This window comes from Paroedura picta, chromosome 5 (genome assembly GCF_049243985.1).
Source record: "Paroedura picta isolate Pp20150507F chromosome 5, Ppicta_v3.0, whole genome shotgun sequence".
Classification (NCBI taxonomy): Eukaryota; Metazoa; Chordata; class Lepidosauria; order Squamata; family Gekkonidae; genus Paroedura; species Paroedura picta.
Window position 1 is genome coordinate 53,095,586 of NC_135373.1, and position 23,350 is coordinate 53,118,935.

At 45.7% G+C, this 23,350-nt stretch overlaps 1 protein-coding gene across 3 annotated transcripts in view; it reads right to left on the reverse strand.

The window, feature by feature from the left end:
• The window catches only part of FRMD4A (FERM domain containing 4A), a 406,427-nt gene that overhangs the window by 240,600 nt on the left and 142,477 nt on the right, over positions 1-23,350 (reverse strand). Inside the window, exon 1 of one of the 3 annotated variants that reach the window (XM_077337975.1) lies at positions 12,379-12,684. The exons of the other annotated variants lie outside the window; for them this stretch is intronic. Coding sequence (XP_077194090.1) covers positions 12,379-12,444 — 66 coding nt within the window. The 5' untranslated portion in view covers positions 12,445-12,684. Of the gene's footprint in view, positions 1-12,378; positions 12,685-23,350 lie in introns of those variants that run through there. 3 annotated transcript variants of the gene reach the window in all.

Sequence of the window (23,350 nt, forward strand, 5' to 3'; positions counted from 1 at the left end):
TTAAAGGGTCGTGGCATTAGGAAGGTTGAGAACCACTGCTATATACCATATGTTTCAACAGAGCAACTAGATCTTAAAGCCAATAGGCTGTTCAACCAGAAAAAGACAGCAATATCACAAAACATTATTGCTGGTCAATTACTGAGCCTTCGGGGAGGGCGGTATATAAATATTAATAAATAAATAAAATATTTAGGGCCATTCTGCACCTCTACAAACATAGCGTTAAGCAACCACAATTGCTTAACACTATTAAAAAAATGCCCCCCCCCCCCCCCGCAATTTCTCACCTCCTCGCTCTCTTGCTTTCTTCTCCCGCTCTCTGATGCTTCCAGGCACTCTGTATGGCTGATTATAATCTCAGTGGGACTGAGAGAGCTCTAACAGGTCTGCTCTGCAAGAACAGCTCTGCAGGACTGTGACGAGCCCAAGGTCACACAGCTGGCAATATACGGAGGAGTGGGAAATCTAACCTGGCTCTCCAGATAAGAGGCTGCTGCTCTCAACCACTATACCAAAGGAGGTCCTATACAATGATGGTAACTATAAAGCACCTGCAATTTAGGAGCTCTGCCATCCCAAATCTTCAACACTGGTTAGTCTAGGAGAGGGTCCTTTTGAACTATAGTTGCTTTAATTTGGAGCTGATGCTAGCTTGAAGCATGCTGGATTTCTTGACCCCCTCTCCAATAAACTGCATTTTGTGTCTTCTATTCAGCTCCTTGCAATCTCCAAGGAAACTCATAAGCCTGCTTTTACAAACCAGGGCTATCCTTCATTGTTACACTGACATTTATTCCCATTCATGGCCTACTAGATCTCCTGGAATAATGTTTGACTGTCTTTGTAGCATTTCAGTTGTACAATAAACCACAGAAGTGAAAATTTATAGCCAAGCACATATTGCAGGATTTCAATCTAGTTGGGAATCTTCGCACATTTCTTTTCACAATGGTAGGAACATCCCAAATTTGAAGAGGTGCCACATACATAGACCAAATGTATTCTGGGGCTGTCTTATGAGATCCCCAAACAACCTGGATTTGTTTACGAGGAGAATGAGCTAGTAAATTCTTGTACTCGAGTAAGCCCTTCCCCTGCCCTTCGTCCCTAGTCATGGTGCTCCAAGATAGAAGAATTCTTGTCATGCACAAGTGACAATTTCTTCATCCCTTTTAAAGAGAAGCCCTGCAGTTCTGCTGGACATAGCTAAGCCTGCACAGAGAGGGAAACATATTTAGTCTATCAGTCATCCTGGACCAAACTAAACATAAGCATGGAGTAGCCCCTACCTAGCCTAAGGAAGGGGCTCTTTGGCAGCTCATAGGCCAGAGTCAGGACCCAACCAAAGACCTGGCCCCAGCCAGTCAAGAGCCTGAACAGTTTAATTCCCCAAGGGGGGGGGACTATAGCAGATTAAAAAGAGCCTACACTTTTGACTGCTTGTGGGCTGTTGTCTGCAGGGGCTATGGCGCACACGTGTGCTGTGCACACTGAAGGACCTTGCTGCGAGGTGGCGCCAAACTTATGAGACAGCAGCCCGCACAATTATTTCATTGATTTACATCATTTATTAATATACATAATTTCTCCCCAATGGAGACCCAAAGCAGCTTACATTCTTGTCTTCCTCTCCATTTTATCTTCACAACAACCCTGAGAGGTAGGTTAGGCTGAGAGTTTGTGTGACCGGCACAAGGTCACCCATGGCAGAGTAAGGATTTGAAGCTGGGTCTCTCAGATCCTAGTCTGACACCCTAGCCACTGTGCCATATTGGCTCCTGTTTGGAACCACAGTTCTGCTTATGCAGTTCTGAATGGGGCTTACCAGGGGCTTCATGCATTTCCTGCTTTGTAGCCTGTCTGGCACTACAAAAAGAAAAGAAAAGAAAGAAAATGGTGGGTGGGTACAGCTGTCAAAAGACCAGCCGTCACAGCATGGGACTAGTAGTTCGCCTTTAGGTGGGTGGGCCACAGGTTGTACAGGTCTGTTGTCAGAGCTGACCATTCATGGGGTGGTCCATCATGTAGCTAAATAAACTGCCTGGGAAAACAGAATGTCTTCCAAGAGCACAGAAGTCGAATGGCTAGCCCTACCATCTATTCTCCAGAATATAAAACATGAAAGATTTTTTTTTAAATCAAGTCCCAGAGCCATTTACAACACTCACCCCTGCCCCAAAATACTGTAATACACAAATGCACTATTTAAAACAAAGGGAAGTGGGGAGAGGCTGGTCTGGCCAGTGTCAGGGCACACACATTAAAAGGCATCAGAAGAAAAAGCAGCAGCTTGATGTGGGAAATTCCAAATATTAAAACAATCAGCCTTTGTTCCTAATTAACTCCATGTGCGCCCTGCAAACTGAGTCCGTGTGCGCCTGTGAGAAGGAAGGGGGGAATAAATGGCTTCAGTATGACTAAGTCACAGATATTCTTCTCTGAAATTTTGGTTTAGTGTTACAGCTAGAAATGAAAACAGATTGGAAAAATTCTGTGCAAAAAAGAATCTCCCTCGCTCTGAAAACTTACTTTTACAAAGATTGCAAATGGGTAGCCATCTTAGTCTGTCCTAGCAAAATAATTAACCATAGCTCTTAAAGACTAACAATATTTATGGAAAAGGCAAGCACTAATGGGCAGATACAACCTGCCTAAATGGGACAGGATTTTCTTGGGTTCTTTTAAAAACTGTATATAGATGATGCTGTAATGAATCTCTTTCTCTGAGGACAATGAAACAGGGTGGTCAGCCTGTTTAATTGTTTCACCAACATAATAGGGTAGGTGAAACTGGCTAAAACAGCAGCCACTTTTGTTCAAATTGGTGGTTCTCTTAAGTTTTGTTTTTTTAAGTTCAATAGCGGTGCATGTGAACCAAACTATTAAATGTAGAGGCTTTAAAAAGCCCATGATGGTAAGAGAGAGAAATGATGTGGGGGGGTGGGGGGGCAGGGAGTCAAGGGCAGGGTACAGAAAACTGCCATGTGGATACCACAGCAATGAAATCTAGTCAGAGAATTGTTGCCAGGTGGAGCCAGACTGGCTGTAATGCAATTCTGTGATTGACTGCTTACCCATTTTCTGCTTTATCCTGGAATTTTAATGGAGGTTAATGTGCCATTTTAATGTTGTTTTTTTGCTGTCTTTTTCCATATTGGGGAAAACGTGGCACAGAAACATTTTAAAATAAACAAATGTATGCATAGATTGATGTACAATTGTTCTTCCGTGCGTTTATTTTAAAAACATCTTTAAAATGCATTTAATACAGTACTAAATGCATTGTAGTCATGGCTGGTGGCGGGGAGATTGTGTTTCTCATCAGGTCACTGTACAATAGGCCCTCTTGACAGCTGCATCAAATGGTGTTCCTCTCCTCTAGCAATGCTGGCAACTTTAAATTAATGGATGTAGTTCAGTGCACTGAATCAAATGGGCAGTTTGCAGCAACCGAGGGTATCACAGGGAATTCCATGTTTGCTGTCTTAATTTCACACTTGAAATCCCTTTTGGTCTTTCAGTGAAAGCAAGAGAGTGTGACCAAGCTTCTGAACCTGCCTGTACTGCTGGAACAATTCACGGGCCGCACCAAACTAGGGAAATTTCTAGCTATTTGCAGCTATGCAAGAAAGTTTTAGGTTGATAACATTAAGAGTTTCCCATCCCACAAAGTTTTATTTTGTAAAATAAAACGTTAATATTTATTTATTTATTCATTTGACTTAATTGCCCGCCACTCTCATAATAGGATCGTGGCAGGTTACAACAGTCCGTTAAAAAAAAGACAACAACAATTAAAACAGTCCGTTAAAAAAAAAACCATTAAAATCCATCCGGACATTCATCAATACAGACTCCTAAAACAGACTCCTAAAACAGTTAAAAACCATGGCAGTCACTGAGCCACTAGCCACTCAGAAATCTAATGTAGGAGTAGGAAGAGGGAGCACAGATCACATGACAGGTGCTACGCTCTTAACGCTAGGGGGTCCATCAGATCTTCCTCTCTGCGCCAGCCTCAACCATAAATCTGGCGGATAAGCTTCATTTTGCAGGCCCTGCGGAATGTTGAAAGCTCCCGCAGGGCCCACAACTTCTCTGAGAGCGCATTCCACCAGGTAGGGGCCTAGGACCGAAAAGGCCCTGTCCCTGGTTGAGGCCAGGCACACCTCTCTGGGGCCGGGAATGACCAATAAATTAATGCTTGCAGAGTGTAAAGCCCTGTGGGGGGGCATAGGGCAAAAGGCGGTCCCTCAGATATGTGGCATCCAGACCGTGTAGGGCCTTGAAGGTCAGAACCAGAACATATGTCTGAGAAACATACATTGAGCCAAACTACTGGTCTATAAGTCAGTACTGAGACTGGTAGAAACTCTTTGGTGTCCCAGGTGTTGGAGCAAAGGGTGCTGTGGCCACTGTATTTCTTTTTGCATAGGAACCATATTGTCTCTGTGTTATCTCCTTACCAAATGGGGTACCCCTCCTTGTCTAAGGTGGGAGTTTCTCTGACTCCTCTTTCTCTTCCTGTTCTTTTGTGGTTCTCCACAAGACCTTGTGGTTGCCAACTCTGGGTTGGAAATTCCTGGAGATTTGGAAGTAGAGTGAGGGTTTGGGGGGAGAAGAGGAGAGGAGGAACCTCAGAGGTCTATAATGCCACAGAGTCCACCCTCAAAAGTGGTCATTTTCTCCAAGAGAATTCAAACCATACTCTGAGGTCATAACTAGTTTAAACTGATGTGCCTCAGCTAGGTTTCTCCTTTAATTATCTGGAGACTTATATTACTGATCTGTTCTTGAAAACCAAACTGTAAATAAATACATCTTCTCTGTTATTTAAATACAACTTCTGCCTCAGTGGTCTTCATGTTCTTACGTACCACAAAACCTATCTCAGAACAGTGAACTGAAAGCCTTTACCCTTGTTACCCTAAGAGTATCTTGTAACTGAGGGGAAGGTTGACAGTTTAAAATAAACCTGGTTCCTCAGAATCACAAGAGGTAGTGTGGGGGCCTCTCAGTTAGAATAAAAGGTCTTTCACAGCCTTCTTTGTGAAAGAAGTCCGGATGTACATCTTCACTGGATGGCAGAGTGGATTGGAAAAAAATCTAAAATGAATTCGAAGGCTCCATTTAGCTTTACCCCTTCTGTTAAATCTCCAAAACAAAAAAAAGATGGATTTGCAATGCAGCTCCCTAGTAGACCCAGCAAAGCCCATCATACTCATTTCTTGTGCATTGTCCATTACTCAACCAGCCGTGTGCAGAATTGTCATTTGCCATCTAAACAGTCTGTTTACTATGAAAGAGCCACATTTAGACAGTCTGGTTCTATACCTGTCACTCAGACCCTCCCTGCCCTGACAGTAAGTTTATTTCCTCTTCTCTTGCCTAAGACAAGAGTAATAACATTTACCTGCATCACTCAGTTTGTATCTGTCGCTGTCACGGCAGCTTTCCTCTCTACCCCTTTACAATTGCTATAGCACAAACTTTTTCTTCTTGAAATTCATTAGCAGTGACTGAAAAAGACCTGGGTCTGGTGTGGAGTTTCATAAACAGCCACTTGCAGGAAGTGATTTGTATGGGCAACCATGACTTTTATGAGTCCTGCAAAACCCATCAACCATACAAAGTGTATTTCAGTGTCATTTACAGACTCATTCCCATTAACAATTTATGTGCTTATGGCCTTTCTTTCTCTTTCCTTCTCTGTTTTGTAAAAATTTATGTTAAGCACATTGGCAATTTATGGCAAACACATTGACAATTCATCTATATTTGCATATGCAACCCCCCCTTTATCATAGGACATGCCTATGATAGTCCAGCGTTTCTTGCATTGTAAAGTTTAATTAAAGAAACTTAGTGAATATGTGTCAAAGAACAGCAGTGGCCAGGCTAGAGCACCATGGCCAGGCTAGAGCAGCTGTTGGTATCCTCTGCTTGCTCCATTCTATTAAGAGTACAGTTGATACAAGTGTATTTTGAGGGAAGAATTTAATCCCCCTTATACATTTTAATTTTGATTTCAGATTTTAGGCAATCCTGAGGAATCCCAGATTTGCAAAAAAAAAAAAAAAGTTTAAGCATCCATGTAGCCCTGATCTGCAGATGTAGATATCTGCAGATGAGGCCATGCATAGCTGTTAGATTATTAGATTTGCCCACCTGCAGTGGGGTAAACCCTCACCCATGCCCTCAATATTTAACCCTCAAGAAACAGGCAAAAATATGGGCAGAAATGGTTTCCACATGAGGGAATTCCTAACGTGTTATCCAGAAGTAATGTCAGCCCTTTCTGAACTCCACCCTCCCCACTGCCCTCAAAATCCCTCATCATTTGCCGAAACAGTGTTTGCAACCCAATTCCTAATCCATTCCGTTTGTTAGTTAGTTTATTTATTTATTATACCACTCTCCACAGAGGCTCAGGGTGGTTTACATAAAACGTAGAAAACAACACAAGAAACAATCTATAACATATAGATAACCATAAAATTTTAGTGTTTAGTATTTAGGCCTAATCTGTCCCCTTTAGGTTTGCAAATTGTAGCACAGGAAAGATAGCTGCTGCTTATTTTTACATCACTTTTATGTTTCAAATGATATCTAGTACTGAGGGAGATTTCGTCACACAAAAAAATTCTAGTCAGCTAGTGTGAAAATTAGCATGAAACTGAGATAGATCCAGATAAGCAGGTAATATACCTTTGCATCTGATGTATGGTAAAATTATTTTCCTTAGATACAGTGGAGAAAACTACTGCAAAATATCGAGTCTAGTTAATTGTATGGGCTCTTTGGTTGTATCTTAAATCACACATTATCTTACCTACCAGTTCATTTTAGCCATCCTCAGAGGCCCAGCTAAGCCTAGTCAGGTAGCAATCCACAAAAGGGCATTCTTGGGCATTGCACCAAAAATTTGGAATTCCCTCCCCAGGGAGATTTGTCCGTCTCTAGCATTACCTTTCACCAGTAGATGAAGATTATATTGCCTTGGTTTGAGCTCCCTTTGTAAATCTCCTCCTTCAATGAGAGACCTAAAAATAGCTGTTTTATTGCAAGCTTATTATTACATAAAAGAAAATTTCAGAACAGACCGGAAAGGGAAATTGCTAAGATTCAAGTTATTACAACACTCAAAACAAAGGAATCCTCAGGACTCAACAGGGATGTTGGTTTCTTATCTCAATACATAGACTAATCTCATTCAGCTCTTATATCTGCATTCCTTACAATCCCCTCTTCATTTTATTTCATTTGCAACAATGGGATTGTAATGTTATATAATGAAGTAGAATCTAACTCTCTGGTCTTAGACAGGAGACTGAACTCAGCACAGGTTGAAACTTATAGGGATGCTGCCGTGCTTGAGATGGGGCTAGCAACAGGTCTCTTTTAATTACTTATTTTCACAACTGGGAAAGCATCTGCCATTAATTCTTAACCTTAACATTTTTATTTCCCTTATGTTTTGTGAATGGCAACTGAACCCAAAGAACTGATAATTCTATTATTCTAGCAAGATATTATGCTGCATATTTGTGGGATATCTTCATGATGCTATTTAGTAATTTCCTGCTAATTTATTCTGCTCTTATATCAGAACTTTGATGGCTCCTATTTCACTGACTGAGGAAGTGTGCATGCACATGAAAGCTCACACCTAGAATAAAACTTTGTTGCTCTTAAGGTGCCATTGGACTCAAATTTTGTTCTAATCCTCCTCCCTGTTTGTGTGTATATATGTTTTATTTGTTTTAAAGCTTTTAAATATATTTGTATTTTAAACACAGTTTTAATGCTTGAAATGTTTCAAAATTATAATGGTTTGATGTTCATCTCCTTAAGGATCCTATTTGGGTGAAAAGGCAGCATAGAAATATTTAAATACACTTTCAGCATAGGTACAAATTTGGACATGTATGTTGGTTACTCTAATATGCTTATTAAAGACCTTACAGAAGAGTTCTGGTATTGCCTAGGATAGCGATCCCCAACCTGTGGGCCGCTTACCACATGTGGTCCTTCGACTAATTGGAGGTGGGCCCCGAAGGACGACATCTCCCCCCCCTGGCCCTTTACTTCATCCCCCCCCCGGCCCTTTACAACACACTTCGGGTGTCATTGTCTCCCATCACTCCCAGATGGGACTATCTCGTTGCAGAGAAACAAGCTCGGGGTTCCCACTGATTTGTCATTGTCATGAGTTAAAATTTCCATGAAAATAAAATGTTCCTTATGTTCATTGTTGTGGCATGTCTGAATCTTATTTTGAAGGGATGTTTAAACATTACCATAGCGATCAGAGAGCGTTAGGGCAGTGGTTGAGAGTAGAGGAGTAAACTACCCCCCCCACCAGGCCTCAGTAAAATTGTCAAGCGTTGAATGGTCCCCGGTGAAAAAAAGGTTGGGGCCTAGGAAACCTGATATTTCACCCACTATTTTACAAATATTTTGATGCAAAGTCTCATTGGATAAGCATGGACTTCTGACGGAGTAAGATGTTTGTATTACCTTGGTGCTGACGGGAAAAAAATCAATGCAGAACAGAAAAACAATCCTAACAAACATGCGCAGCGCAATAAAAGCAAGGGTCAATGCCAAACTAAAAAGAAAACTTGATGGACATGCACAGTGAAAGCACAGGAAAATACCAGTGTATAAATGGACAATATTATCTTATATCCTAGCTCCATGTGGCTTTTTATGAATCTTGAAAAATTAATCCAGGTACTGGCACACATGATCTTGTCAAACCATCACAATACACCTGAACACAAGCTGTTAAATATTACATCAAACTTTATTTTTTGAGAAACAATAGCTCAATATTTATCACTGAACAAATAGCTATTTTCATCCTCCTTCATTTCATGATTCTGTTAAATTTGCTATAATATTGAAATGAATCAGAAGATAAAGAGCAGCTTTCCCCCCAGTTGTGTCTAATCAAGAAAAAGTGAATGGGGTGGAGGGAAGGGGGAGACCATGAGTTTATACCTGGCCTTGAACCTAGCAGTTCCTTAAGGCAGCCCTACTACTACTCCCTGATCCAGAAAATGTCAACATTCAACACTGGTCTCCTGTCTGGTTGCTCTCAGCATCCAGAAGCAACTCTGCACGTCTAAGCCTACTCCTCTCATAAATAAGAGAAAATGTAGGATATTTCACAAGAGCCAAGCATAGGAGTTAGACTCTTGCATTATGTATGATTTGTGCCTGTTCAAAGGACCCGCCAGTTCCCTTTTGTTCCATTAGCAAATCCCAGCAGCTCTGCAAAACTGAGCAGACTATCACTTCTGTATAGGTTAATGGATCACTTTACATTTTAATAATGCCTTATGTTACTGCGTGTTTCATTAAGACTGATGTCATGTTCCAAACACCAAGGCTCATAAGGGACTGAAAGGGTGTTTTGCTGTAAATGCGGCTAACATGCGAGTATTCTCCCCCCCCCCCCCATGGTGCTTGCTTTCAAGAAAATTCCATGGACAGCTTCTTTTACAAAACCTCCCTCAGTGTGGATTTGGATAACTGATATTGATCACCTCACTTTCACTGTTGAGAAGCAACAGGGTAAATCCAGAAATTACACTAACACTGGAAAAGCACACAACACAGCCATCTATATTCCTGATAAATCCTGCATAAATCCAACTGAAATGCCTGGGGTTATCCAAGCACCCCTTCTTGTTAACCTAAGCTGGGAAGCTACCTGGCCTATGTTCTCCTCAGATATAACTACTGAACTTTCAGCCCTGTTCTCTCAGAACCAATCTACATTCAACTTTTGTTTTGCTTGTAGGCAGATGAAGTTCTCTGGCCCTCATTACTGGTCGAAACCAAGAAGAGAAGCCACTTGAACAATGGACAAGTGGAAGGGCTTCAGACAATATTTTCTCAATGCTTCCTGGGTTTGTGATTAAATGCCTCACACCTCAGTTACAGTTCTTTTAGTAATACCAAAGAAATGCCTCTCATAGACCGTTTATGCACTGGAGGTTTCATGCCGGGCTGCAGGCTGGAGTTTTAGTTGTGGCAGGTTGCCCCATCTCTTCCTGCATCCACATGGGGGAGCATTTGGCCTGGTGTGCCTCATCCGCCACCAATTTGTGCTCCTACACAGGAGCTAGGGCAGGGAAGTTCCCAGTGCATAAACGGTCATACGGGAGCCGTACCAGCTCTTTAAGTCTTAAAAAATAACTGTAAGGTCCAGGAATTTGTGGCAAGTCCAGGATAATCTATGCATTTCCAGTCTCTGACTGAAGAATGGAAAGGGGGGTGGGGGCAGGGGGCAGGGGGGGTCCCAGAAAGGTAACACAAGGGATTGCATTCAGGCAGGGTGGACAAAAATTATGTCAGAGTGGAAGCTTTACCTATGCCTGGAGCAGGCTGATGGTCTAGGAGAATTAAGGCAAGTCTAGTGAAAGATAATCAGGCTTGACAGCAATTAAATTTTACACTCAGGAAGCCTTGCATTTGCTGTCAATGGGCAAACATGCAGGTGGCCCATGAACCAATCAGTCTGCGGCTCAAGGTTTTGTCTACTTGAGAGCATTCCCTAAGGAGATTCTTGACCTCACCTTCTTCAGAGCAAAGCATTGCTAGCTCCTGAAATCAGGTGTCATCACAGTCAGTGATTATCCTCTTAAAGTCCCCTCCTCTTTTGAGCTTTAAAAAAATGAACAAAACCAGCCCTCTGTCTACTGTGAACTTGCTAAATTGCTGCGAAGACAAACAGGACTGACCAAACTAGAGAAGACAGCCTGAGCAACTGCAGAATGCTAGCTTGAGCTGATGGGAGGGGATGTCCCACTGATAATTACTGGAAACTCTGCCAGCTCAGAGGGAAAGAGCCTGCTTCCCCCTCCCCCCCCCCCAAGTTTATGTCCCTGAATTGAGTCCTCATGCATCTCTAGGAGATTTTGCTTAAAGATTCATGGCTCAGGGCTGTGGTTACTTGTCAAGATATGCTGTTTGTACTTAACTTTATTCAAGTATATGATGAATCATGCCCGTTTGTGCATTTGGGCCTTCAAAATTCTCCACCTGCGCCTGATTTGCATTAATGTTATTTGGTGTTTAATTGTTGCTTAGTGTCAATCCATCACCATGATTTATGTTCTCATAAAAAGAACAAAACAAAAACATAACTGTTAAACCTGTCTCCTCTTCTCCCCTAGCCCGCACAAGTTTCCAATAGGAGTTGTGGGATTTTAAAGTCTTCAAAATTATGTCTCAGATTCTCAGTTGTACAGCCTAGTCTGGCACAAAGCAAACCACAAGAGCCTTGAAACAACTCTGCTATGATAATGCATCATCTCACTTGTAAAGCAATAATGCTGACACAGATAAAGATGAATGGGAAGGAAGGTTTGGGGGATCATTCCTAAGCGTCTTCTGTTATCTGAAACAATCTCTGTAGCTCATTCTAGTCAAATGGACAGATGCTAAACTGAATATTAGTTTTTATGCTCATGAAAAAAATGCTTAGCAGCCCACTAATTAAATGAAAACATGCCTTGCGTTCTGCATACTAAATCTGATGCTTGCATTTTTTTAAAAATACACATCCACAAAAAGAAAAGCTACTTGGGTTCTTCTCCAATGTCTCTTTGGTATTAAAAAAATTTCCTCTCAAACCAAAGACACTTTCATTACCAGAGACCTCTTACTTTTAAATATGTTTTACATCTGTCTTACTTTAAGGGATCCTCTTAAATACAACACAGCTCAGTAGAGAAGAACAAACATCACAGCTCCATACCATTTTACTGTAATAATTGTCGTAGTATTCCTGTGATATTATCATTATAATACCAAAATGTTACTGAATCCCGTAGTTCCTGAATCCCATTACTGTATCCTCCAGAACAAAGCTGGCACCTTTAAGACGAACAAAGTATAATTTTGGATATAATTCCGAGTACCGTGCCCAGAATTAAACATTGTTGTCCTAAAGGGTGACTCTAGACACAAAAAGCCCAACATGGCTACATGTGTGTAGCCTCCAGTCATATTTCCTACAGATACTTCTGAAGAATGAAAGCTCATTTCCTGCCACAAGTTTTGTTAGTCTTTATGGTGCTACTGGATGTTTGCCGCTTTTTCTACTGCTGTAGAAATATGTCAAAGTGCAGCTTCCCAGGTATGTATGCATCATCAAAATCACACCAATGCGCTTTATAAAACGAATGCAAAATTGCGTCCTTGCCAGGCATCTAGTTTGCCTATCATCTCAGAAAGCAAAGTAGGTGGTGTTAGTAGTCCCATATTGCAAGACCTGCAGTCTGTCAAGGAAGCCAAGGGGACCACAGAGCATTCCATTTCCAAATGTTCACTCTGAAAACAAAACCGAGCTTTACTTACAAACACGTCCATCAGCAAATGCTCCAGTGTGGCTTCGATGTCTACTAGCTTGGCTGCTAAAGTCATTGTGAAGGCTAACACTTTCTTGGATCTAGCAGCCCGAAGAAGCTGAAGAGTCCTGGTGCAAATCTGAAAACAGCAGACTAACTTCCTGAACGGCCTAGAGTTTGATTATTGGTACATGCAAGACAGCAGAAGCTGATGCCCCCTCAGCATCTAAGCCTCATAGTGCTGACCAAAGAATCAAAATTACTCCATCTAGAAGAAGCAAAGGCGCAAACTGGCAACAAAGGTTGCGGCTTTCTCCCCCAAACAACTTCACCCTCTGTAGACCTGCATGACATCTGTGAGGCTGCAACAGAGAGGCCATTTGTGAGAGATCCTCATGTATGCAGGGCATCAGAGACGGGAAATGAAATAAACTGCCTTAAACAGTGACTGATATTTATAGAAGTACAAGTACAAGCTTTTTTGATTCCAGTCCATTTCGCTGTTCATTTCTGACCTTTCAATAAATGACTCAATACACTGGAGTCTATTGTAAAACGGGGGCAGCAGGTCCCACAGAAGCTGGCTGTGACCAATGCTAAGCCAATTCACACAGCCACCCCATCAATAGGTCTTTGTCAGGAGCCTATCAAACTCAGCACTGTCTGTTGTTGACAAGAAGAGAGCACAGATGTGTAAGGACCAAAGAACTGAAGTTCGGCTGGGAACGTTAATTTTTTCCTAGGGATATTATTAGCTCAATTTGCCACTTGGGGAAAGTTACATAAAAGCCAAAGGGAAAAGGTAGACCTACATGAAAATAGTTTGTCTGTTGAGTCCCTCCTTCTCCAGTCTCTGAAGCTTCTAGTACAATTTACCACGAGTCCTGATGTCCTTACAAGGAGCATTTCTGCTCCTTTAGACCAGCAGTCCCCAACCTTTTTATCAACGGGGACCGGTCAACGCTTGACAATTTTACTGAGGCCCGGGGGGGGGGGGTGTAGTCTTTAGCTGAGGGAGGTCACCACTGCCACCTGAGCCCCTGCTCCACTTGCTTTCCCGCCAGTGCCCCTGACTTCCCGCCACCTTCTGGGGGCGCTGCCAGCAACAGCTGTGCAGTGCCACGCCAAGGGGGAGCCCTAGCCATGGCGGCTGCCGGAGAACACCAAAGGTGAGCCAGTGGCAGAGTGGCAGGGCAGCCCCTGAGGCAGCAGCCAGGGAGGAGGACGAGGACGAGCTGCGGCCCAGTACTGACTGATCCACGGATTGTTACCGGTCCCCGAACCGGGGGACAACAAAATCGCTATTTTGAACAACTTACAAAGGGGGAGTTGGACTGTGGTAGTAACCACTCTCCCCATGTTTATGTAGTAGTCTATGAGCACAGACCCTATGAGCTCAGTGGCCATTCTTCCCATGTTGATGCAGTAGTCTATGAGTACAGTCTATAAGTATATATACTCCATGTGATTGGGGATCAAAGCATACGACAGTATGTGTGTGTATGTGTTTGTGTATGTGTGTAGAGGGGTAGGTTTTGCTTTTGGACCAGCAAAGCCGGTCCAAAATGCAGCTGCATGAGTCCTTACAGGGACTCAATGGATGGCACATATAAGATCAGTGCTTTCCCAGCTGCACTGGCTCCAGATTGGAGACCGAATCCAATTCAAGTTTTTGATAATGACCTTTAAAGCCCTAAACCAGCCATTCTCAACATTTTACCACTGAGAACCACTGAGATATTCTTCAGACTCTGAGAATCCCCAGAAGTGTTGTGGTCATGCAGAATATGGTTGGGAAGCATAGCTGTGAACACACCCATCTAGGGCTCCTCGCCTTCCGAACCCCTTTAGGCCCAACATTGGCACTGGGGGGGGCACTGTTGACATGACCATAAATCACCTGATAAATGTTTAACAAATTTTAAAGATATATTAAAAATTCAGAAGAATTTTTTTTCTCGTTGTGGCTTTAAGCATTGGGGGCAACTTCACTTAAGGAAGAGTTAATCCCCTCTCCCCCGGCCAAGACTCTCAGGAGTAGTTTCATGCTGTATAACACAGCACAGGACCAAGCTTTGATCTTCAATAATATAAATCTTAATCAAACTACATCCTACCTAGGAACCTGACCAGGCACCGCCATGTAAAAAACCCATGTACTGAATCCTGAACCGATATACCTATGGAACCATAGTTAGCAAGTTAACTGTTATGGAAACATTATAGGAAATGTTATAGAAACTGTTAACATCAGTTACTGTTATTGTTTACCCAATATTATAAATGATGTTGTACTATCCCTATATTCTATGTAAACTTCCCTGAGACACAAGGGATGGTGGTATAGAAACAGAATGAATGAATGAATGAATGAATGAATGAATGAATGAATGAATGAATGAATCTCAACTGGTGGGATGTGGGCTTTCGTAGCAATTTGCTGTAAACAGATAAATGTTCTTGTTTCCATCACACTGGGACCCAGGTTCTTTGGCAGAGTGATAGTTGGGACATAAGAAACATTAGATATAAAAAACAGAATCATTGAAGAACACCATACTGGGCCAGCTGAGCTTCATCTGATACTAAGTTTATGAAGGGGTTGCTCCATTTTAGATTTGTTTTTATGACCTCCATTTCTATTCCTTCCCATCAATTTGAATCCAGAAAGGTAACAAAATAAAACAATAGGAATGGGAACAAAGAAAGGACAAGCTAGTCTTCTGGCATGATTTATAAAGGCCAGGAATTGTGGCAGTAGGCACAGCTCAGCTGTAAATTTCTGTCTATGAGTTCTTGATTAGAGTTGCTATTGCCACAGTTGGCAGATGAGGAGCAATGGGTGACTTTTACTAGACAACCGCGTGACAGTCCATTTAGAACACTAGTGACAGATTACCTTCAACAGTAATGAAGGGAGAACAAAATGTTTTCCTGACATGGTTCTTTGCATGAGATTATAGATTAGCACCTCTACAGACAAACCATGCAGCTGAGTTGACCAGTTCTTTCAAAAAGTGCTGTCTTTTGGTAGAAATAGGAAAGTACTTCCTGAGACTGCAGCTGGATTTTCTTGTGTCAAACAAGAAAATCTACTTCTAAGGTGCATTGAAATTGTATTAATCCAATTTGTGGATATGGAAGTGGAGATAGCAGAGTGAAAACTAGAAGTTTATGGAAGTACCTGTAAATATTAGGCAGGTATGGGCAAAACCATTGTCAGACACCAGCTCTGGCTACCTGAGGCCACTAAATAACACACAATCACTGTGTCCATTTAGCCTGCCCATTTGCCACCCAACATGCTGCCTTGAAGGCCAGTTACAGAGAATCATCTGTTTTTTTCTAGCCCCCTCCTACAAAATTTAAAACCCCTGGACCCAAAACAACCAGCCATCAATGTTCATTCATGCAAGCTTCTTATAGCTATCAATGCCCAGTACTTTTGGAACCCCATAATTTGAGCAGTCTTGGGCAGTCTTTCTTTTACGTAAGACAAGCCAATGGTTTTTCAGTAGGCTATTTAGCAAACGTATTTGTTCTTCCAGTTGGGAGAACTGATGCTGGGACTTTCTCTAGATTGTGCGACCCCCTCCCCAAATGCAGCTTGTTTGTTTGTAAGTAAACATATTCCACAAACATCCTAAGATTGAAACGTACTCTGGAAAGGTCTCTCTAGGGAATTTCTTTCTACTCAGAGATGTAGGGAGTGCCAAGTCCTTCGTTTTCAAGAGCATGGCTTTCACACACTTAATTTCAAACTATCTTGTACATATTCTTTAATGCAAGAGCATTAGACACAAGTTTATTTTCCTAACAGCTATTAGAAACTCTATGGGGTAAATCACTTTTACACGCATGCAGATGGATATCCATGTCTGACCATAGATTAAAATGGGACATTTGTTTGCAATGATAGAAAGAAGTGCTCTTTAAAAATAATATTTAATGAACAAACAAGAGCTTATGAAGCCACTGAAGCCCTTGTTCTATAGGTCCCTTGACAGGATGGCACGAAATTGGGCTCATGAAGGTCCCCATTAACAGACTTGTAACAGTCTTAAAGACTCATTGGCTCATCTCATAGAGCTCAGGCCAATGTTTTGATCCGATGGAATCAGACGTGTCCCCCTTCCCCTTTTTTCGTTTTTACATGGAATGAATTTTATGTTTTCAGTATCAATAGACAGTGGAGAGCCTATCGGGAGCAGAGTGAAGGAGTGAGGAAAAAACTTCAGCTGAATACAAAAGAGTTCCCTTGATTCGTTCTCTTTCTGGAGCCTCCTGTCATGTTTGAATTGGGCTGCTCCACTGGCCACGAAAATGGACACCTTAGAGGTTCAGTGGCTTCCTGCAGGCATAACAGCTAGAGTTGCATATTTCCTGCTCCACTATGACTCAAAATTAGAGTACTGTGATTAAAATTCTTAACTGAAGCTTGTTCTTAACTTGGCATGTTCTCACTGGATGAGGCAAAGTCACTCTGCACATTCTCAGTGGGTAGTGTTGGGGAATAACCAGAGATTTGGGGGGTGGGGTTTGGGGAGGGAAGGGACCTCAGTACCATAGAGTCCTCCTTCCTAAGCAGCCATTTTCTCCAGGTGAGCTGATCCCTGTCACCTGGACATCAGTTGTAATCCCAGGAGATCTCCAGCCACTGCTTGGAAGTTGACAATCTTATCGGCAGGCTCTTTCTTCCCATTTCTCTGGTTTTAAAAACAGAACCTCAGGAGACACCCAGGTGAGGCCTTTTCACAAACAAGACAAGAAGGATCAGAATAGAGATTGGCATCCATAGCCTGGGAGATTGGCATCCATAGCCTGAGAGCAAATATAGACACACCACTTTAATTCTTTTTAGTCTCTGTGATATAGCAATGTCTTTGCAATTTCTAAAATACATTAGCTCAATAATCCTTACAGCAGCCCAATAATAAGGCCAACACAATTACCTCAGTAGAAGGCTGAGAGAATATTGATGCCTAAGGCCATCCTACTGCTTCTAGAGACCAGTCTGTCGGTATAAATGATCCCACATGTTCAATCATTCACCACAACTGTCTTTCTTGTGGAATTCATTGTGGGTTTTTTTTTATGGAACTAAGAATTCCCATCGGATATGGCAATCCTCCTACTATTTTACATCATCATTCAACCTGGGATGAAAACTGAACTGTGAAATCATGGTTGCTGACTTTCAGCTCTTTAAGGTTTTTTTCTTGAATGAGTAAGCAAACCAGTAGTTGTTAATTTTGGATTAAAAATTTGGACGGCTTCTAGTGCTTCGCATCCCCGTAGCTGGCCTCGGTTCAAAACCAAATTGACAGAGGCTGCTTGCCTCAGACTCTTCTTTCTTTATTCCCCCCCCCCCATTTTTATCTTGCCTTTCACCAGAGGCTCAGGACAGCTTACAGAAAGATTATATAAAAATGAGCGTTAAATATTAGGTTTTATAAGTTTTAAAATTAATATTTAGAAAATAATTAAACCAGTTGCCAACCCCCACTTCCCCAAGTGAGAAAAAAAGGGGGCGGAATAATAAATTCATCCAAACAACCATTTAGTTTGATGAGTTATAGACAGGGAAACCAGCAGAATATAAAACTGTATCTAGGCCTCAGCTATCAGCCTGGCAGAACAGCTCTCTCTTGTGGTAAAAACTTTTGATGAAAACAGGTTCCAGGTGGGACCATGGAATTACAGCCCATCTCCAGACCACAGAGATTAGTTTCAGTAGAGAAATGGATGCTTTGGAGGGTGAACTCTATGGCATTGCAGCCCACTGACTTCCCTGTCCTCCCCATTAGGGATGTTAGCTCTAGGTTGGGAAATACCTGGAGGCTCTGGGGTGGAGGCCAAGTGTGGATGGGATTTGGGGCAGGACTTCACTGGAGTATAATGCTTTGGTGCCTACCCTCCAAAGCAGCCATTTCCTCCAGGGAACTGTCTGTTGCCTGGAGATGAGCTGTAAAACCAGGCATCCCTAAGCTCTACCCCGAAACTTCCAGGTCTTTCCCAGCCTGGAGCTGACAACCCTACTGTTCCATCTTCAGCCAGTGGAGGACGGGATAACTCTATATAGTCTTTCACTCAAGACATCACCCATTGTAGGGATGCCAGTCCCCAGGTAGGACCTGGAGATCCCCTGGAAATACAGCTAACCTCCAGGCTAAAGAAATAAGGTATAATTCCAGGGGATCCCCAGATCCAGGCTAAAGAGATCAGTTCCGTGGAGAAAATAGCTGCTTTGGAGGGTGGACTCCATAGTATTATACTCCACTCAGGTCCCTCCCTGCCCCAAATCCCACCCACTCCTAGCTCCACCCACAGTCTCCAATATTTCCCAACCCGGAACTGGCAACCATAACCCATCACCATTGTCTCCACCGTCTGTGTCTGAGCTAAGCAGACCCCATGGTGCTGCCAGCACTTTTGCTCCTGGCCACCGGTGACCCACCAGGCAGCATTCCACCAGGCACTTTTCCAAATAGTTGAAAGGCCATTCTGCCTCTGGGAGAATCACATCCTGGCTTTCATTGTTAAGGATGCTTTTTACATCATAAAGAAAAAAGCCTTCCTTAAAGAGTCACAAATCATACTCTTCACCCGGTTTATGAGCCGATGTCTTGGGCTTGATATGGACAGTTCTAAAGTCTTGCAGAACTTGTCAGCAATCTTCTTCTGTTCTCTGAGGGACCTGCTGTGCGTCTGTGGGGAATTGTACCTTTCAATATGTTAACAATATTTATGTGAGGGATCACATCTCATGACATCTCTCTGATGTTTAAGGGAAAATTGCTGCCAAAAAGTCTAGTATTCAGATTGGTTCCAGTCCTCCCCCACACTTTGCCTTTGTGCTAAAAATGAAACGGCCCTGATTTGCCGCACTCTCACTCACTTGGATGTAATCACATTTGGAAAAACAGCAGAACTGGTGTAATGTAATAAAGATGGTCTCACTTCCAGAACAGCAACAGGAAATGACGGAATTCAAATATATCAAATGAGATTTTCTTTGAGCCATCATTTGAATGTGGGGAGCAGTGATCTGGCCATCTTTCCACCAGGAAATTCAAATGAACAGTTCCCAGATTTTAAAAGAAGCCTTCCTCTGGCCATTCCAACACATTAGAAGTTCATCTGAATGTGTCGTGGTTCGGTCCTTGGTGGCTTGGGAACGGGACCGAACCCCGCCATCAGAGGCGCCCGCGATCACGGAGGTAGGGCATGGTGATCATAGGCAAGCCGGCAGCTGGGCGCCCCACCCGATCGTTGAGGTGGCAATGGCCGCTAAAGAACCTCAATGTCCCCCTCCACCTTTTGACAAGGGCCCGGAGATGGCCCTTTGTTCCAGGAAAATGGGCCATCAGGAACCCCGGAAAACCTCGCATATGTGCATGAGTCATGATTGTATCAGCATGTTCCCTCCGCAAGTACTGGGTGGGGCAATACAGCCTAAGGAGGTGGGTTTTGTATAAAAGGGAGCTTCCACCTGGAGTTCGGTGGAAGCTCTTACTCCATACCAGCGGACTCCACGTTGCTGAAATAAAGCTTGTTCCTGTTGTATCGTTCACCAGGCCTGGCGTGACGTTTTCTTCAAAGGGGCACCCTGTTTTTTCAGTTAGCAAGCGGGTTCCCGACATCGTAAGAGCTTCCCACCGAACTCCAGGGTCGGCATCGCATCCGAGCGCTTATCGGGACGGATCCAGAGATGGCGTTTTCAAGCAACGGGGCGGTCTCGACCCCCACGAACCCCGGGAACATGAGTTTAATGTCCCCGGGAGATTTCCTCCGAAAATCGGGGGGCCAGGAGCAGCTGTCCGGGACCCCGAGACCCTCGGCAGCGGCGGCCAAGGGAAGGCGCCGGGCCATGGGTTTCCCAAGCACGGCGGGGAGCGCGCCGAGGTCTGGGGGGTTGGCCCCAACCTGGGACACCCAGCTGAGGCAGGCGCTTCGCCCGGTAGGACCTGAGGAATCCCTAGAGGACCTGCGGCGGGCCATGGCGGACTTGGCCAGGCGCTTGCAGGCAGCTGAAGCCCGTGAGCAAGCTCGGGCCGGGCCCGGGGGGACTGGTAATACAACGGCGGAGGGGATCGCGTCGAGTGAGGACGTCTCCAGCGACGAGGACGAGCCCGGTACTGGTGAGCGGGCCCCGGACCCCGACCCGGAGCAGTTTTCAGTCCCGAGTAGGCGAGACGGCCAGCGGAGAGGCGAGATAGCAGAGGATCTCGGGGGAGCGGGTGAGCCGACGGGGCGGCGAGAGCCGGACCAACGCAGGAGCGACGTGCAAGGCAGGGAGCGGCACGGCGTCGTTGGGCAAGTTGGTAGCCGGTGGAGCGGAGCAGGACGAGACGGCGGACGCCGAGAATCCCGGATCCGGAGGGGGTCGGACTACTCTCCAAAACGTTCCCCCCCAGAGCTTAAGGCGCGTTTCGACGGGACGCCGGACGACCTCCCGCAGTTCCTCCTCCACGCGCTGACGCATGCCCGGAGGTATGGAGACCGGTATGAGGACTCCGAGGACTTGGTCTGGGGGGTGGCATCGTGTCTCCAGGGCAAGGCGGGTCAGTGGTACCTAGGGTTGGCCGAGCGCGGCGACCCGGCAACTCGGGACCTGCAGGACTTCGTGGTCGCGCTCCGCCGACGATTCCAGGACCCCCAGGCTGAGGACAAGGCAAAGAGTCGGATCAAGGGACTTCGACAGGGTACTAGGGGGGTTATGGACTATATAGACATTTTCCGGAGGGAAGCAGGCAAGGTGTTCTCCTGGAACGAGGAGACCCAAATCGAGTACTTCCGGGAGGGCCTTAACCCGAAGCTCAGGGAATGGGCCGTGATCAAGGGGACGGAAGAAGATCTGTCTACACTGGAGGGGTGGTGTTTTGTGGTCGCCAAGCTGGAAGCCAGCCTGGGTTGGGCCGCCGCACCCCCCCGGGGGGCCAAAGGCGGGTCAGCCGAGGCGCCGAGACCGGGCCCCGACAACTCTCGCCCCAAACGACCCCCGAACCCCGAGCGGGAAAGGAGACGCCGGGAAGGTCTGTGCCTGAAATGCGGGGGGTCAGGACATTTCGCAGCAGCGTGCCAACGGCAAGGGGGGGAGGACCGCGGGCTCTCCCAGGGGGGAGGTGCGACACGCCCCCAGCAGGCACGCCGGGCGGAGGACCTCCGCAACGAACCGGGAAGCGCCCAGGCGACGGGAAACGGCCAGGACCTGCTGTAGACGGCGCCGGGCAGCAGGTCCCGCGGTGCGAGGGAAAACCCCTGCAGCATGAGGCGCGACCTCCGAACGTGGTAATTTTAGAGCTCCGGAACCCGGAGAACGGACTAAGTTGGGTGGGGGAGGCTCTTTTGGACTCTGGATGCGACCACAGCATGGTCCACCCCCAGATAGCCCGGGCTTTGGGGCTACCGAAGCGCATTCGGAAGGTTCCCCTGGTTTTCGTCCAGATGGACGGCAGCCCGATTCAGGGGGGACCTTTCGGGGAGGAGGTGGGTCCTATCGCCATCCACATAGGGGACCACCAAGAGCTGCGGTGGCTGATCCAGGTCCCCGTAGCGGGATATCGGGCGGTGTTGGGCCTGGATTGGCTGAAGGAACACAACCCCGTGGTGGACTGGCGGGCGGGGACCCTGAAGTTCGACTTGACGGTGGGTGCACGGCATCGGGTCCCCCACGAGAATTCCAGCCACAAGAGGACGGCGGCGCGTCCCAGGGGAGCGGCGGTGGCGCAGCAGGAGAAACCAGAGCCCGAGGTCCCGCCAGAGTACCGAGACCTCGCAGCCGTTTTCAGCGAGCGGGAAGCGGACGAGCTACCCCCACACCGCCGCACGGACTGCGCTATCAACATCCCAGAGGGGGCGGTACTACCCAAAGGGCGCATCTACAAGATGAGTGAGGGTGAGCTCAAGGACCTCCGGGAGTTTTTGGATAAAAATCTGGCCCGAGGTTTCATCCGGCCCGCTTCCAGTCCCATGGGAGCTCCAGTCTTGTTCGTCCGGAAAAAGGATGGGTCCCGACGGCTGTGCCAGGACTACCGGGGCCTCAACGCCATCGCAGCGGGGAACGCTTACCCCCTCCCGCTGATCCCGGATTTGCTGGCCCGGCTGGGCAAAGGGACTCTGTTCACTAAACTGGACCTAAGGGAGGCGTACTACCGGGTACGCATCCGGGAGGGGGATGAGTGGAAAACAGCGTTTAACTGTCAATTGGGACAATTCGAATTTAAAGTGATGCCGTTCGGCTTAAGCGGGGCACCTGGGGTTTTCATGAGTCTAATTAATGAGGTGTTGCAGGACCTTCTGTTTCAGGGGGTGGTGGTTTATTTGGATGACGTCCTGATCTACAGCCAAGATCCCCAAGAGCACGTGACCCTGGTGAGGGAGGTGTTAAAGCGCCTGCTGGCAAACCACCTATACGTGAAGCTGGCTAAGTGCGAATTCCACCGTCCCTCCCTGGACTATTTGGGCTACCGCATCTCAGCCCAGGGCATAGCTATGGACCCCGAGAAGGTGCAGGCGGTGCTGGCCTGGGAAAGGCCCCGCACCCGGAAACAGCTACAAAGCTTCCTGGGGTTTGCTAACTTTTTTAGAGGCTTCATCCCCAGATACTCCTCCGTAGTGGCTCCCCTCACGGACTTGCTAGGTACCAAGGGGAGAGGTCCTCGCGCCACGCGGCCCAGCGCAGCGCTCGGCTGGAATGAGAAATCGGAGGCAGCGTTCCTGGCCCTCAAGCAAGCTTTCGCGTCTGAGCCCACGCTACTGCACGTCGACCCAACCCAGCCGATGGTGGTACAAGTCGACGCCAGCGACGCAGCAGCCGGGGCGGTTCTCCTGCAGCGAGACAAGGCGGGACAGCTGAGGCCGGCGGCCTACCTCTCACGAAAATTCGCCGAAACGGAGCGGAACTGGTCTACCTGGGAGAAGGAGGCGTTTGCGATTAAGTTCGCCCTCACCGAATGGCGGCATTGGCTGGAGGAAACAGA